The 17704-nt window shown below is 35.8% G+C and overlaps 1 protein-coding gene across 1 annotated transcript; it reads right to left on the reverse strand.

The window, feature by feature from the left end:
• Positions 1-718: 718 nt before the first annotated feature.
• PDCL2 (phosducin like 2) lies at positions 719-17319 on the reverse strand. The gene is made up of 6 exons (XM_036252365.1): positions 17302-17319; positions 16494-16614; positions 15849-15939; positions 11203-11346; positions 5187-5395; positions 719-908 (listed from the first exon to the last, which is right to left on the reverse strand). Exons 1-6 carry the CDS (start codon positions 17317-17319, stop codon positions 751-753), a joined length of 741 nt encoding a protein of 246 aa, XP_036108258.1. The 3' UTR covers positions 719-750.
• Positions 17320-17704: the final 385 nt, after the last annotated feature.

Consider the following 17704-nt stretch of genomic DNA (forward strand, 5'->3'; position numbering starts at 1 on the left):
TAGAATCTTTAAATTGCATTTTTATATTGAGTGGTTAATTTTTTTAATAGGTAAGAAATTTCAAAGAAAACGCATATGGTCATAAATTTAAGTATTTTTACTCAAGGCCCCTAAATAATAGACTTTAAAATTTATTAACATGTGCCCTGGCTGGTTTGGCTCAGCGGCTGGAGCGTCGGCCTGCGGTAGAGAGAGACCCGGGTTCGGTTTCCGCTAAGGGCACGTACCTCGGTTGCAGTTTGTCCCCGGCCCTGGTTGGTCGTATGGGTGGCAGCCACTCAATGTGTCCCTTCACGTCGATGTTTCTCTCTCTCTCTCTTCATCTCTCTCCCTCCCGCTCTATCTGAACAAAAAATGGAAAAATGTCCTCGGGTGAGGATTAAAAAATAATAATAATAAAATAAAAATTTATTAACATGCATGAAATTTCATGATTCTCTCCTCATTTTCATTCATAGGCCTCTCTTTGGAAGGGAGTGGGCAACACTTGTAATATCAGTGTTTTTGTCCAACATGGGTCAGAAAAAGGATAAGTCACAGAAAAATAATTTAATGGTTCAGTATAAATTCTGGTTTTCTTGGAGGCAATTTCTGAAATAGCTGAAAGTTTTTGAAATGATGTCTAAGCTACAATTCTAATATGAAACTGAAAATAAATCTATAAATTTTCTGCTCTCTGATTATAAAGGCAGTGACAAATAAAACATTCAGTACATAAATACTTTAAAGCTATTTATTAAGCATGTCCCTCTATTTGGTATCATCATCATCACTGTTTGAACTATTAGTGTCATCATAAATAGAAGTGTTTCTTATTGAAGATACCATCACATCTACAATGCCTTTTTTGGGGTTGTCTTCCAAATCAGTCTGTATTGCTCCAACTTCTGCTAGCTTCCATTCAAGTTCTGCAATAAATAACCCATTATTAAATTAGATTGAAATCTTAGAAAATTAAAGAAAAATAATTTCTCATCTATATGAAACAAAACTTGACTCTAATAAAATTAATGTGGAAAGGGTATATTTAGAACTGGGTAACAATGAAAGCACTACAATATCAAAATACACATTGGATACAGATAAATTATACTTAAAGGGAGAAATTATTATTTTTTCTTTTTTATCCTCACCCGAGGACATTTTTCCACCTTTTGTACAGATAGAGTGGGAAGGAGAGAGAGAAAGAGAGAGAAAGGGAAACATCGATGTGAAAGGGACACATCGAGTGGCTGCCACCCGCACGACCAACCAGGGCCAGGGACAAACTGCAACCGAGGTACATGCCCTCAGCGGGAGCCGAACCTGGGTCTCTCCGAACCGCAGGCGGACGCTCTAACCGCTGAGCCAAACCGGCCAGGGCTAAAGGGAGAAATTATGGTTAAAATTTTTATTTTAAAATGATTGAAAATGAGTTTAAAAGTTCAAATCAAGAAATTAGGAAAAGAACAATGAAATAAACCGAAGATGCTGAAAAAGACTTTAGCAAAAGTAGGAAAACAAAGTAAAGAGAGGTGACCAACAGAATCAAAAGCTGGTGGTTTGAAAAGACTAACAGACACACAGGCAAAATGATGACAAGAAAAATAATAATAATATCAAGAATTTACATGGGACATTACCAAAGTTAAGATTTTAAAACTCTGAGACTACTTTTAAAAAAACGTATGCCAGCCCTGGCCGGTTTGGCTCAGTGGTTAGAGCGTCAGCCTGCGGTCCCAAGAGACCCGGGTTCGGTTCCCGCTAAGGGCACGTACCTCAGTTGCAGTGTGTCTCCGGCCCTGGTTGGGTTGTGCAGGTGGCAACTACTCGATGTGTCCCTTTCACGTCGATGTTTCTCTCTCTCTCTCTCTCTCCCCCTCCCACTCTATCTGAACAAAATATCAAAAAAAAAAAAACAAAAAAAACGTATGCCAATACATTTGAAAACTTTAATGGGAAAATTTCAACAAAAATATGAAATAAACCCAAGAGAAAAACTGAAAAGAATTGAATTGATCATCAAAAATTCTCCCATCCCTGCAAATTCATTATTTTGTCAAATTTATTTCCTAGTATTGAGTAGGTGAACAGAACATTTATGAGGAAAATTACAAAATATACCTATAAGGAAAATCACAAAACATGTTACAATATATAACATATATATACATATGTTATTTTTATGAGGAAAATGATAAAAAAAAACAAAAAACAGTAAAAGAGACCAAAATAAATGACAAGATACATCTCATTCATGGATAGTAATATTCACTGTTATTAGGATATCAAATCTCCAATAATTAATCTAATAAATAATCAACAAATTTTTCACAGAACTTGACTAATTTCAACATTTATATGAACTTTTTTTTTTTGGTACATGCCCCTAGCATCTCTGGTCCGCAGGCTGACGTTCCAACCGCTGAGCCAAACCAGTCAGGGCTATATGAACTTTTTAAAAAGACTTGCCCTACTAGATACAACTAGATTGCTATAAAGCGATAGTAATTAAGACCATGCTGTATTGGTTCAGAGATCAGCAAACAGACCAGTGAACATAGTAGAGACTTCAGAAAGAAACTGATGCATTTTTGAACCATAAAAAATAACACAGAAAAAAATAAAAAATCAGTGGGGAAAACACCTCACACATATTTGGATGGTTACTATTTAAAAAAAAAAAAAAAAAAAAAAAAAAAAACACACATAGAATATAACGAGCGTTGGTGAAATGTGGAGAAACTGAAATTCTTTTTTTTTTTTTTTTTTTAGGAGAGAGAGGAAGGAGAGAGAGAGAAACATCGACGTGAAGGGACACATCGAGTGGCTGCCACCCGCACGACCAACCAGGGCCGGGGACAAACTGCAACCGAAGTACATGCCCTTAGCGGGAACCAAACCCGGGTCTCTCCGGACCGCAGGCCGACGCTCTAACCGCTGAGCCAAACTGGCCAGGGCGAGAAACTGAAATTCTTGTACACTGTTGGTGGGAAATATAAAATGATGCAGCTAGTATGAAAAACAGTATGCTATTGCTCAAAAAATTAAAATAGAATTACATATGATTCAGCAATTCTACTTCTAAGCATATACCCAAGGAATTGAAACAGAGACTAGAACTAGTTATTTGTACATCATGTTCATAGCAGCATTATTCTCAATAGCCAAAAGATAGAAGCAACCCAAGCATGCATCAATAGATAAATGGGTAAACAAAATATGGTATAAATATACAATGGAATATGATGATACAGCCTTAAAAAGGAAGGAAATTCTGACACAACATGGATGAACCTTGAGGACATCATGCTACTTGAAATAAGTCAGTCACGAAAGAAAAAATACTGTATGATTCTCTAATATGAGGTACTGAGAGTAAGCAAATTCATAGAGGCAAGAAGTAGAATGGTAATGGCCAGAGGCTAGAGGGAGACAAGAATGGGGAGCTGTTGAACTGGGGTAGAGTTTCAGTTATACAAGATGAAAAGTGTTGTAGAGATGGATTATGGTGGTGGGAGCACAATGTGAATGCACATAATGCCAGTGAATTATGTACTTTCAAATGTTAAATAACTTATCTACAAAATAAAGTCCTGGATATGTAATGTATATCATGGGAACTATAGTTAATAATACTGCATTATATATTAAAAAATGGTTATGATGGTATATTATGTGCATTTTATGACAATTTAAAAGTATTTTAAATACACTAATAAAAAAGTATGGAGCAGATAACACATTATTCATGATAGTGATTGCCTGTAGAAAGGAAGGGAGGGGAATGGTGTAGGAATGAAAATATAGGTAACTTCAACCACAGCTATAATAATGTCTTTTTAGCAATAAGACAACAACAGCAGCAACAAAAATAGTTGAAGCAAAATGAACAAATGTTCACATTTATTATTTTTTGGTAATTATATGAATGATTGCTATATTATTGTTTTAACGATTATTTTAAAATTTGTTTAAAATAAAGGAATGAGGTACAAGCTGAAAAAAACAGGGTGATAAAACCAAAGAGGGCCTTAGAAGGAGAGGGGTGATTCTGCAATAATTAAAGTACTAGAGATCTCAGTAAGGCCAAAAACAGTTTTAAGGGAACAAGAGTGGATAAACTAGCTATTAAAAACAACTGCTCACAATGGCTTTTAAGAGGAAAAGATTTCTTATTATATAAAATTAATGCAGTTCAAAGAAATGACTTGATGAATGATATCGCCTCAGCACTAGGTCAGGAAGTAAAAGTCATTAAAGAAGGTAAAAATATAAAGTTCTGTATTATGTACTCTGAATAAGAAAATAACAAGAGGTACAGTTCTTGTACTTGTTAGAGAGATAAAATCCAAAGGGAATTAATTAACCAACAAAATCAGGTAAGTGAAAAAAGTTGCAGAGAATATATGCTATAGAAATTCAGTAGAGAACAGGAAGACAGGTTATGAATTGGTCCAATATCATATCATGGCATAAATGAAAAACTAGGAGAACCATGAAGGAATAGGATTTAGAAGCAAGCATGAAGAAGCAAGTATGAAGAAGATTAGGGTATTTTGGGTAAAGGGGAAGAGTATGAGACAAAGTATAAAAGAACAAATGAACCCTGGCTGGTTTGGCTCAGCAGTTAGAGCATCGGCTCGCGGACCAGAGAGACCCAGGTTCGGTTCCCACTAAGGGCACGTACCTCAGTTGCAGTTTGTCCCCAGCCCCAGATGGGGTCATGTGGGTGGCATCCAGTCGATGTGTCTCTCTCACATTGATGTTTCTTTCTCTCTCTTTCTCCCTCTCTCCCTTCTGCTCTGTCTGAAGACAAATGCCAAAAAAAAAAAAAAAAGTCCTCAGGTGAGGATAAAAAAAAAAAAAGAACAAATGAATGTGTCTGGGCTAGTGGTTGAAGACCAGCTTGTCTGGTCCAGAAACTAGAAAGCCTAGAGAAATATAGTTAGATAAGGGCTGAAATTCTCAGGCAGAAGATTCTGAATTTTTAACTTATTTGGAACAAGGAACCAATAAAGACTTAAGCAAGTGGGTGTTATGATAAGAGTATTATTGTAGGAAATTAACCTGGAGGCATACAAAAAGAGACTGGAAGAAAAGGGAAAAAACCTTATGTTTTATGGAAATAAAATTTCAAGATATTTGTTAATTCAGTGAAGTTTTCACCTGTTTTTTTTGTTTTGTTTTGTTTTTTACATAATTACCTTCTAGCTTGAGATTTATCCCTCCACATTCTATAATTCCAATGAATTTGCCTTCTATCTGACCATTTTTATAAACAAAAATTGTTGGTAAACAGTTGTCATGGTAGTGTTGAATACAGCTATTCACTATGGCTTTAACAAATTTAGTTTCTGGAAACTTTCTTGCTAGAAGATCAAGATGCTGGTTAACCAACAAACACATTGGTATGCTAAAAAGAGAAACAGTACATAACAATATCTTTAAAAAACAAACTATTCTCAGTCTAATAAAATAAGTGGAACATCTCCACCACTAACATATATCTTTAAATATTCTTTTAGTAATATCCAAGAACATACCAATATCATTCTCTATTGTTACCTTTAGTAATGATAAACTGCGGAATCCACTGATTTTCATTACACTATTTTCATTCACTATTATAACCTGGGAATAAAGCTTGCTACCATGGGAATTTGATGCCTAACTAAGGCTAACCACATCTGACTTAGCATCAATTTAATCAAGCCAGTTCCTAGTTTATAGGACACAGGAGAGGGGAAAAAATGACACTTTCAGGGAATCCGTGGCAGTTCAGAGTTGAAACAAAAAAATCACAACTCTTGTCACCATCACAGGTTTATTTTCACACGAGATTATCAACTCTAAAATTCCTTATCTCAAACTTCCTTGAATTTCTTGACTTTAGCAAACATCACCCACACTTTTCCTTGACATCCCACTCTATGCCACATCCTGTTCCCCGTAATCCAGAACTATTCCTCATTAGAAAATTACAATTCATTGGAAGTGTAACCAAACCGTGGTATTCTTCCTGCTGTATCACTTAACTCCCTTTATCTCAATTCTTCAATTAATCCCTTTCATTCACTCACAGCTTTATTAAAATGTTTCAAGGCTAGTTCTCTACTTTATCCCATACTTCTTTAATTTCCTATGGGACTTTTCTCTGTTATTCTTCTTCTTTTCCTGTTTTCTCAATCTTTCCTTCTCCACTTTACATAAATGCATTTACAAGTTATTACACTTTTAAAAATTCCCTTATACCTCTCTGTTCTCTTCTAATAACTATTCTCCTTCTGTTCACAATCCAGATGAAAAAGAAAAAAAAAAATCTATATGTTCTGTTCATTTCCCTTCTTGAAAGGCCCTGTTATTTTGGCTTCTGTGGAAATACTTTCTATCAAATTTCTTTTTACTTCTTTCTCTTATCTATGCCTCAAATGTATATGTTCCTTTTGATTGTGTCTTGGACCCTCTTCTCAGTTCAGAAACATTCTCTGGGCAATCTTATCCATTTTGATATAAACATCTAAGAAATTTCATCTCCCCTCCTCTCTTAACCAAAAAATAAAAATAAAAAATTTTAATCTTTCTTCTGTATTTTCTTGTAATAAACCTAAATTTGATAGAAGTGTAGCATTCTTTTGTCTTTGTACTCATTTTCTCATCATTCATATGGAGTATATTTGAAATAGTGCATGAGAAGAGAAAGATTATGTAAATTGTGTTAATCAAGGAAAGCTTCTTTGAATAGACAAAATTGTTTCTCTTGTACTGCTCTGCATGTCTTTTCAAAAAATTACTATGATGTTTAATTGGCCTCTTTCACAAAACCATAGGAGCATCCTATTCCCCTTTAGTATTCTCAACCCCTAAAACTTGTCACCCCCATAGTTCAAACTCTTATAATTGAGTGACTCATGCCAGGACATGCTACATGCTCCAGGCAGATGAAAACCCATCTGGACTTTTGTGTGCTTTTTACCTCTACAACTGTGCATTGTAATAATTAACAAATTAAACATTTTTTAAAAATCTTCACCTGAGGCTATTTTTCCATTTATCTTTAGAGTGGGAGGAAGGGAAAGAGAAGGAGAGAGAGGGAGAAAGAAAGAGAAACATTGATATGAGAGGGCCACATCAACTGGTTGCCTCCCGCATGACCCCGACCAGGGCCAGGGATGAACCACAACCGAGGTATGTGCCCTTGACTGGAATCGAACCCGTGGCTCTTTGGTCTAGGAAACAACGCTGTAACCGCTAAGCCACACTGGGCAGGACAACAAATTGAACATTTTATCATAATTAATGAATAAATGAAAGTGGAACAAGAAAAATCATTGTAGTTCTTGTGAAAATCTAATACGTGCTTTAGAAAAACTTGACAAAGGTTAATTACTAAGAAAAAATGATGTTTAGATGTGGGCCAGACAAATGTAAGCGATCAGGGGAAAATATAGATTTCTGCACTCAAATTGTTTTGCATGTATTTGAGTTCTTGCTCCATTTAAACAAACTCTGACAATGGAAATCAATTAAAATGCACTAAGTTCTAATCAACACTTGGGAGATGAATTTTATTATTTTTATTTGGTTTCTCTTTATCTCTTCTTTATTCTGGTTTTTATTTACAATGTATTTTTTGCTAAACTTGTTTCACAAAATTAAAAATATCTCAACAAAGTGTGTATAGAAAAATGTATTTCAACATAATAAAGGCCATATATCACAAGCTCACAGCTTAACACTGTATTCAGCAGTGAAAAGCTGAAAGCTTTTCCTCTAAGATCAGGAACAAAACAAGGATGCACATTCTCACCACTTTTATTTAACATTAGCACTGGATGTCCTAACCAGAGCAATTAGTTAAGAAAAAGAAATAAAGGGCATCCAGATTGGAAAGAAAGAAGCAGAACTGTCACCATTTGTAGGTGGCATGATATTGTATATAGAAAACCCAAAAGGCTCCACCAAAAACCTGTTAGAACTAAAAAACAAATTCAGTGAAGTTGAAGGATACAAACATCAATATATAAAAATCTGTTGCATTTCTATACACTAATAAACTATCAGAACGAAAAAGAAAAGAATCCCATATGTAATTGCATCAAAAAGAATAAAATATGTAGGAATAAATTTAACCAAGGAGGTGAAAGATCTATGTATTGAAAACTGCAAGCCATTAATGAAAGAAATTGAAGCGAAAAACAAATAAATGGAAAGATATTCCATGCTCATGAATTGGAAGAATCAATATAGTTAAAATGCCCATACTACCCAAGGCAATCTATAGGTTTAGTGCAATCCCTATCAAATATCCAATGGCATTTGTCAAAGAAATATAATAAATAATTTTAAAACTTGTATAGAACCACAAAAAGTACCTGAATAGCCAAAGCAATCTTAAGAAAGAAGAACAAAGCAAGGGGCATTACACTCTCTGATTTAAAACTATACCACAAAACTATAGTAATTAAAACAGTATGGTACCGGCATAAAAACAGACACATAGATAAGTGGAACAGAATAGAGAACTCAGAATTAAACCCCTACATATATGGTCTATTATTTTTATGACAAAAGAGCCAGCCAAGAATATACAATGGGAAAAGGACAATCTGTTTAATAAATGGCATTGGAAAAACTGGACAGCCACGTGCAAAAGAATGATACTAGACAAAAATTAAGTCAAAATGGATTAGAGACTTGAATATAAGGCTTGAAACCACAGAACTCCTAAAGAAAATAGGCAGTAAGCTCCTTGACATAGGTCTTAGCAGTGATTTTTTTTTTTAAACCTAAAACCAAAACTAAAAGCAACAGAAACACAAATAAAGAAATGGAACTACATCATACTAAAAAGCAAAGCACAAGAACCAGCAACAAAATGAAAAGGCAATCGACTGAATGGGAGAAAATATTTGAAAGTCATATATCTGATAAGGAGCTAATATCCAAAATATAACTCATACAATTCAATAGCAAAAATCTAAACAATCAAATAAAAAATGGACAGAAGAGCCCTGGCCGGTTTGGCTCAGCAGTTGGAGTGTTGGCCCACAGACCAGAGAGTCTCGGGTCCAATTCCAGTCAAGGGCACATACCTTGGTTGCGGTTTGGTCCTGGCCCTGGTCGGGGTTGTGAGGGAAGCAGCCAGTCAATGCGTTTCTCTCACATCGATGTTTCTCTCTCCCCCAACCCTATCTGAAGATAAATGGAAAAATATCCTTGAGAGGATTTAAAAAAAAGGGGAGACAGAAGATCTAAATAGATATTTTTCCAAAGAAGACACACAGATGGCCAACAGGCACATGAAAAGGTGCTCAACATCACTAATCATCAGGGATATGCAAATCAAAACCACAATGAGTAATCACTTCACACACATTAGAATGGCTGTTATAAAAAAGACAATAACAAGTGTTGGTGAGGATGCAGAGTAAAGGAAACCATGTTGGTGGGAATGTAAACTGGTACTAACTATGGAAAACAGTATTGAGGTTCCTCATAAATTAGAAATAGAACTACCATATGTTCCAGCTAATAAAAAAATATTCTTACCCTTCTATAATTATAAAAAGCAGCTAGAAATACAAACTTCATAGTTATACTTCATTTTATAATATAAAAGTTATGAGTAAATCCATTACTAAAAACTAGACTTTATAAGGAATATTTTTAATACAAATAATTTTTTTCCATTTTACAAATTTGATTATAGATTAATTTTCTTAAAATGAATGTTTTATACTGACACATGAATGCATTTTCTTAATGTCAAGAAAACTATCATTTTATATAACTTTCTTAGATTGCCAAAAAAAAACCCTCCTGAGTTCACAAATATTTAAAATATTACAAAAAAGGATCCTTACTCTTTAAGTCCATCAAAGCATATAACAGTTTAAAAAACCCTGAGACTAAAATGTATTCAACCTCTTTATTGTAAATGTTGCTGTTTCACATAGTTATTTGTGAAGAACCAAAATCAGCAAGTCTCCAAATTGGTTTAGTCAGATAAATGAGATAGGATAAATGGGAAATGATTATTTTTAAGACTTTAAACTATTAAAAATTATATACCAAGCATTTTAGTTATAGTAAAAATAATGTCCTCTTTTATGGAGTATGATTCCTATCAAAATTTGTCTGAGGAACTGGTGAGCTGGTAAACAACAGGGCTCTAATTTGCATAAATTGCTCTGTACAGAATTTCTCTGAGGACCTGAAGAGGGAAGACATGTTTTTATTTAGAGAATAAAGTAAGGACATTGAGGGCTACTGTCGTGGACCCTGTTACTAGACTGGCTTGGAGCCCAGGCAGAGGGCCTGGGACCTAACGCTAGAGGTGCTGTTTCTAGGAGAGATTTGTGAAACTATGGGAGTTTGCAGCTCCTCTTTGGCACAGAGTTTGGGAAGAGTCTACTCTTCCCAATTATCATTATACTAGGCTGATGAGGTAGAGGGACATATGGATTATATTTAGTATAGCTAGGCACCCTAAAATTAACTCGGGGGGGACAGGGGCATGCAAGTAAATTGTTCTGTTAAAAGAGATATTATATATCCAAATGCACTGCCTAGTCTTTGACTGGATCCTATTCAAAAACATATGTTTTTATAAAAAACATTTTGAAGTCAGTTGGAAAAATTTGAGTAATGACTGGGTATTAGATGCTATTAGGAATTATTGTTAACTTTGTTAGGTAAGTAAATGCTATCGTTCAGTGAGTGATATTGTGGTTATACAGAAAAATGCCCTTATGTTTTGAAAATGCAAGCTAAAGTACTTAAAATAAAAGTATCAAGCTGTGTGTAATTTACTTTTAAATGGTTCTGCATACACACACACACACACACACACACACACGCAATACAAATATGGCAAAAGGTTAACTGTTGAATCTACCTGGCCAGTATTTAGGTGACTCATTTTATCCTTATTTCTATTTTTCTATATGTTTGAAATTTTCCATAGTTTTATTTAAATTAATTGCCAAAGAATTCTTATTTTTTCTAAAAAGTATGACAAGTTCTTTCAATTAGACAAGAAAATATATTAAAATACCTAATTTAATCCCTGAAGCCAATGATTCTACACATATTTTTAAGTTGTATATACATATATTTCCTTTTTGTGAGTACTCTTTGTTATATGCTTTATAAACCCTTAAAACCAGAAATATTTATCTTAAAACATTAGTATATTAATATTTTACAAAAAATAATTACCTTGATCTGTATAGGTGAATTATAACCCATACATCTTTGTCTGCATTTGTGACTTCATTCACATACTGATTTCCAGAAATTTCTCTTAATTCCCCAAATTTTTGTTTTTTCTTAAGAGCTTTCCATTCCTGTAACCGCTTCTCCCTAATTAAAATAATTAAATAAAATTATGTAAGAAAATTGTTATATTCTTAAGGTCATTCCCATGTACAGTAACAATTTAGGATAATGAATGCAATGCTAGTACATATTAAACACTTTAAAAATGATAGAATAACTATTAATGGTGTTACAATGCCAATTTCTCTGTTTATATTGGAATCTGTGTTACCACGGATACTGCAAGTAAAAAGTTAGCTACTGGCTTTTAAATTTATTTTTATTTAAGACTAGGCCTTAATCATACTTATAAAGAGTTTATTTACACATTAAACCAACAAATTCTCAAATGCAGGTTAAATACTTATTAAGGGAGAAAATATAATAATCATAATAATGGCTAACATTTATGGAGTGCTTATTATGTTGCCAGGCACTATTTTAAGTGCATTCCATTAATTAATCCTTGCAAAAACTTTATAAAGTTATTATTATTATTATCCCCATTTACATGCTCTTAACTATCATGCTAAAGCGGTCCTTCAGTCCAAAGCCTTTTTGAATATGTATAATTACTTGTTACAAAAGTTATTGCAGGTAGAGAAGAATTATGAGTTTGAAATCTAAGGTTAGGCTAAACTAGGTTTAAATACCAGTTCCCACTTACTAGCAGCATGAACTTGGGCAAGTTATTTGATCTCTCTAAGCTTCAGTTTCCCCAACTGCAATGGGAATAATCCAGTACCTACTTGCATGGGGTTGTTGGGAATTAAATGAAATAACATAGGTAAATTTCTTAGGATGGTGCCTAGCACAGAGTGAGCAATCCATGTTACCTAGTTATTCACCCATAGGGAGCTTTAAAACTTGCTTAAACAACTCTCGAAATTTACATACTCTGATTCAGTTGTTAAAAGCTTGGATTCATGAAGCAGATCCAAATGGTTTCTGATGTATGTACAAGTTTCTTAGAATTTACTGATTGTACATCTCTAAGTGGTCTTGGAAATACTTTCCTTCTTTCTGTGTATTAACTATATTTTCTTATTTTCTGTATTCTTGATGCTCTGGCATCTAGGGCCTTGCTGATCCTGGACAGACTGCCCCTCCCAGGTCTAGCTAGTTCCAAACGATAGCAACCTCTTGCTGGAGAACAAATTCCTCAAGCAAACCAACCAATCCAGATCTCAGTCCCTCAATTACCTTCTTCAATAAACTGAGCCACTATCCTTCTGCCCTAATTATCCTTGGACCAGGCACCAGACAACTAGAGACAGCCACGGTAGCCCACAGCCTGCCAAAAGCATTTAAATTAGCCAATCCTAAATCTGCTTACCCAGCTTAGTTTGCCTTTCCCATGGAAACCACAATAAGGCTAGTGTCCATGCTATCTATTCCTTCACTACTGCCTCTCAACCAACTCTAGTGTTTCCCTGTGTGGCCTTGCATTGTGGTGCATGCCCCCTATTCTTGAGAACTTGGAGTAAAAAAAAACTATCTTTTCACTCGCAATTATCTCTTGATCTGTTGGCTTCACATACCTGAATAAACACAAAATCCTGGGTGTATTTTAAAACACTCTGTCCTTATTTCATGTATTAGAAACATGTCAGGTAAAACCATTCTATGTAACAAGTAATTCAAGCAAAAGGAAGCCTAGCGGAGAATGCCAAGAATAACAATCCATGCCTACAGCCCTCTCACAATTTTCAAACTGAAGTCCTTTAGTTTTCCCTCTACTGACCCAGATATTAGAATTTACAATTACCCCAAAGATCTTTTGGGAGCTGAATTTTGTTTGCACTGAGTATTTAGCATCAATTTCCTCCATTTGATCTCATTGGCTTAATATCTTTCAAAAAGTTTTTGTTCCCAACTTCCGGTCAAGATGGCAGGTAGGTAAACGCGGTATCGCATCCTCCCACAACCACATCAAAGTTACAACTAAACTACAGAACAACCATCATTCAAAACTGCCTGAAATCAAGCTGAATGGAAGTCCTACAACTATGGAATTAAAGCAGCAGCCACATCCAGACTGGTAGGAGGGGCGGAGGGGCAGAGGCGCGAGGGCCGGTGGCGAGATGGGCTGGTCCCACACCCACGTGTGGCGGATAAAAGTCAGGAGGATACCTCGGCTGGGAAGGTCCTTCCTGAGGACTGAGGGATCCATGTCCCACACCAGGTGCCCCGCTCAGGGTTCCAGTGCCAGGAAGAGAATCCCCATAACTTCTGGCTGGAAAAACCAGCGGGAACTGAGGCTCAGGGAAGCTGAGGCGGCTGGAGCCCCAGGCAGCTCCTTAAAGGGACCGCGCACAACTTATTGAACTCACTCCCTCTAAGCTTGGAGGGGAGGCAGCTCCAGGGGCACCAGAGACATACAGGGAAGAACTGAGCTGTGTGGCACTGGAGCGAAGGCTGGAGAGGGGGCTTTCTCCGGGACAAACGTGCTGTCAGAGGCCTTTGTTTGGTGAGCCCTTCCCTGGGGCAGCAGACAGAAACCATATCTGGGACTCCAGCAACTAGCTCACACTGGTAGCCCCGCCCTGGTGACTCCCTGAGGCCCCGCCCCACCCAGCTTTCAGGCCCACCCAAGCTGTTGCCACTTGCTTAACCAGAGGATTGGCCTGTCTTGGATCCTGCTTCAGGTTTTCCTAAATCCTTTCAAACAAGCAGCATCTGGTCTCAGCTAGCCCCATACCTCTCGTACAGTAATACACAGAAACAAACACAGGGAGGCAGCCAGAATGAGGAGACAAAGAAACAGGTCCCAAATGAAAGAAGAGAACAAAACCCCAAGAAAAGAACTAAGCGAAATGGAGATAAGCAACCTAACAGATGCTGAGTTCAAAATACCGCTTATAAGGATGCTCAATGAACTCTGTGAGAACCTCAGTGAACTTAGTGAGGGCCTCAAGAGCATAAAAAAGGACCAGTCAGAAATGATGGATGCACAGTCAGAAATGAAGGAGGCATTAACTGAAATAAAGAATAATTTACACATCTTCAATAGTAGAGTACGTAAATCCAAGAAGCAAACCATCGATTTGGAATATAAGGAAGCAAAAAACGCCCAATCAGAACAGCAAAAAGAAAAAAGAATCCAAAAAAATTAGGATAGTGTAAGGAGCCTCTGGGACAACTTCAAGCGTGCCAACATTCGCATCTTGGGGGTGCCAGAAGGAGAAGAGCGAGAACAAGTAATCGAAAACCTGTTTGAAACAATAATGGCAGAAAACTTTCCTAACTTGGTGAAGGAAACAGACATACAAGTCCAGGAAGCACAGAGAGTCCCAAGCAAGATGAACCCCAAGAGGCCCACACCAAGACACATCATCATCAAAATGCAAAAGGTTCAAGACAAAGAGAGAATCTTAAAAGCAGCAAGAGAAAGGCAGCTAGTTACCTATGAGGGAGTTCCCATAAGACTGTCAGCTGATTTCTCAAAAGAAACTTTGCAGGCCAGAAGGGAGTGGCAAGAAATATTCAGAGTGATGAAAAGCAAGAACCTACAACCAAGATTACTCTATCCTGCAAAGCTGTCATTTAGAATCGATGGCCATATAAGGACTTTCCCAGACAAGAAAAAGTTAAAGGAGTTCATCACCACCAAACTGTTATTATATGAAATGATGAAGGGTCTTTTTGAAGAAAAAGATAAAATGTATGAACAAACAAAATGGCAATGAATACATATCTATCGACAATGGAATCTACAAACAAAATGAACAGGTAGAACAGAAACATTCTCATAGATACAGAGAACATTTTGTTGGTTGCCAGATGGGAGGGGAGTTGGGGGAATGGGTGAAAAAGGTGAAGGGATTAAGAAGTACAAATTCATTGCTAGACTGACAAACCTCACAGGGAAAGGGGTTGGGGGATGGGAAGAAATAAACCAAAGAACTTATATGCATAACCAATGGACACAGACAATAGTGTGGGAAAAGGCGGGAGGGGGGCGGGAGTGGGGAGCAGGGGGTCAATGGGGGAAAAATGTGGAACATCTGTAATACATTCTACATTCAACAATAAAGATTAAAAAAATATCCCCGGGTGAGGATAAAAAAGTAAATAAATAAAATTTTGTGCCTACTTTCATAAGTGATATTTTTCTATAGCATAGCATTTTTATAATTTCTGTTATTATTATCAAGATAAGTTGGGTAATGTATGCATCTATTCTAATTTCTGAGAGAATTTATGACTAACAATTAATTATTAAATGATAGAAGCCATTTGTAGACATCATGCTAGAAGCAAAGTCATGGCCCTCTTTTTATTGACTGTTTACTGATATTTTTCACTGTACTCATATGTCACTTCATAAAATGCTGTGGTACATTATTGGATATCTTTTAATTTAAGCAAAGGCAAAAAAATTTCAGGAAAAAAATCTACCTTATATGAGTAAGTTGGTTTTAAAATCTTACTTAAAAATTAGTTTTGTTGTTTTTTTAATTCTATTCTGTAGGAAAAAAATAGGGCTTTATCTTAGCTTCCTTCTAACAGTTCTTCATTCCAAAACTTATAATGTATCACTGTACCTATATGTTTCAATAGCTTGCATATCTTCATCATCAAATTCATCTTCAGCTTCCTTCAACTGTGCAAGAGTCATCTTTTCATACGGTTTAACTAAAACAAAATAAATTGTAGACAATTGAGTTGTTTAAAAATTGATTTTACTTTATAGTCACATGTCTAAAAAAAAGATAAACACATGGAGATCAAGACTATCTTTAATGCTGCAGTGTCTGCAATATATAAAGTTATTTGTGGTTGACTGCTTCAGGTTTGTTTAAAGTGTTATTACTCCCTCACAGTTCAGAGACCTACCAGGCTACATTTAAAAGTAGATGTAAAAATAAACTAGACCCCATCAATTTAGAGTTTCAAATAATATATACTATATACAAGGATCAAACTATTTTAAGGTAATCACAAGGTAGAGAAATACGGTAGAGAGAGAAATAAAGAAAAGCTTACTAGGTGAGATACCAGGACATTTCAACTCTGTTATTAACTAGTATGTGAATTTCAACACATGAATTAGGAATTTTAGCTATCAGCAAAATCGGATATACGAAATTATTTCTTATGTCCTCTCTCCCTTTAAGTTCATGAAATACACAATCACTTAGATAACTGTATTATCCTCTTCATCCAGCCCACCAAACACACAACTATACCCATTGCTTCTTTCTGTAAACGTAAAACCATTTCTTCAATTTCATCTTTTGGCTCTTCTTTTGGAGGAAGAATGCCAAAATCTCTTAAAATTTCATTCCATTCTGTATCTTCATTTGGATCCTATATAAAAATAGAAAGCCTATTAACATAGCTGTGTATTTTATCAGGTGTAAAATTGATATGCAGCATTTTCAACTATGCAATGAACACTACAGATAACTATATAGTTTCAAAGAAGAGAACTAATGGGACTACATACTTTGATAAACAGGATATAATCTCTACCCTCAAAATTATTGAGGTGCTTAATAAAAAAAAGTTAGAACACATTTGAAATATTAATGAAGTAAACTCAAAAAGTCATGGAATAGTCTGTTGAATACAGGAGGCAAAACCAATTCACATCATAACAAATACTGTTTTGTTTCTATTTCTACATAAACATTCAAGACCTCCAGATAAACTCACTTCTCTTTTCAGCTAGATAGCTTCCTAGGACCCATTCTCCCGGGTTAAATCTTAGAAGAGGCCAGGAATATTTTTATAGTTCCATTTTTGTCTAATTACAGTTTCTTTCTATGAAAGTTAGGCTTTTTTCCTTGTTACTTAGGATTTGATATTTTATTTTCTTCTTTTCCAGAAGTTGTCTGCCGTAATAACTATTGTTTCTCTAGTTTGCTGTCCATTTGTTTCTGATGTTTCCAGAGAAAGGAAGTGAGTACTATGGCAAACAAAGTATAAAATGACCTTGAATAAGCTCCATATTCTGGTATTCACATCTCTGAATAATCCCCTCTCCTTGATTACGGGTAGGAGCTGTGCCATGCTGTTAACCAATAGAATATGGCAAAAGTGAAGGAATGCCATTTCTGTGATTGAATTCCATGGACTGTAACTTCGATCTTGCCAGTACTCTCTATCACTTACTGGCTTTGATGAAGAAAGCTGCCATATTGTGAGTTGCTCTATGGAAAGAACTGTGTGACAAGCAAAATGTAGCCAACAATTATTATTATTATTTTTTATCCTCACCCGAGGGTATTTTTCCATTTATCTTCATATAGAGTGGGAAGGAGAGACACAGACAGACAGACAGACACACATTGACTGGTTGCCTCCCTCTTGACCCTGACCAGGACCAGGGACTAAATTACAACCGAAGTACGTGCCCTTGACTGGATCGAACCTGTGACTCCAGTCTGTGGGCCAA

The sequence above is a fragment of the Molossus molossus genome, unplaced genomic scaffold, assembly GCF_014108415.1.
Source record: "Molossus molossus isolate mMolMol1 unplaced genomic scaffold, mMolMol1.p scaffold_m16_p_1, whole genome shotgun sequence".
Taxonomy (NCBI): domain Eukaryota; kingdom Metazoa; phylum Chordata; class Mammalia; order Chiroptera; family Molossidae; genus Molossus; species Molossus molossus.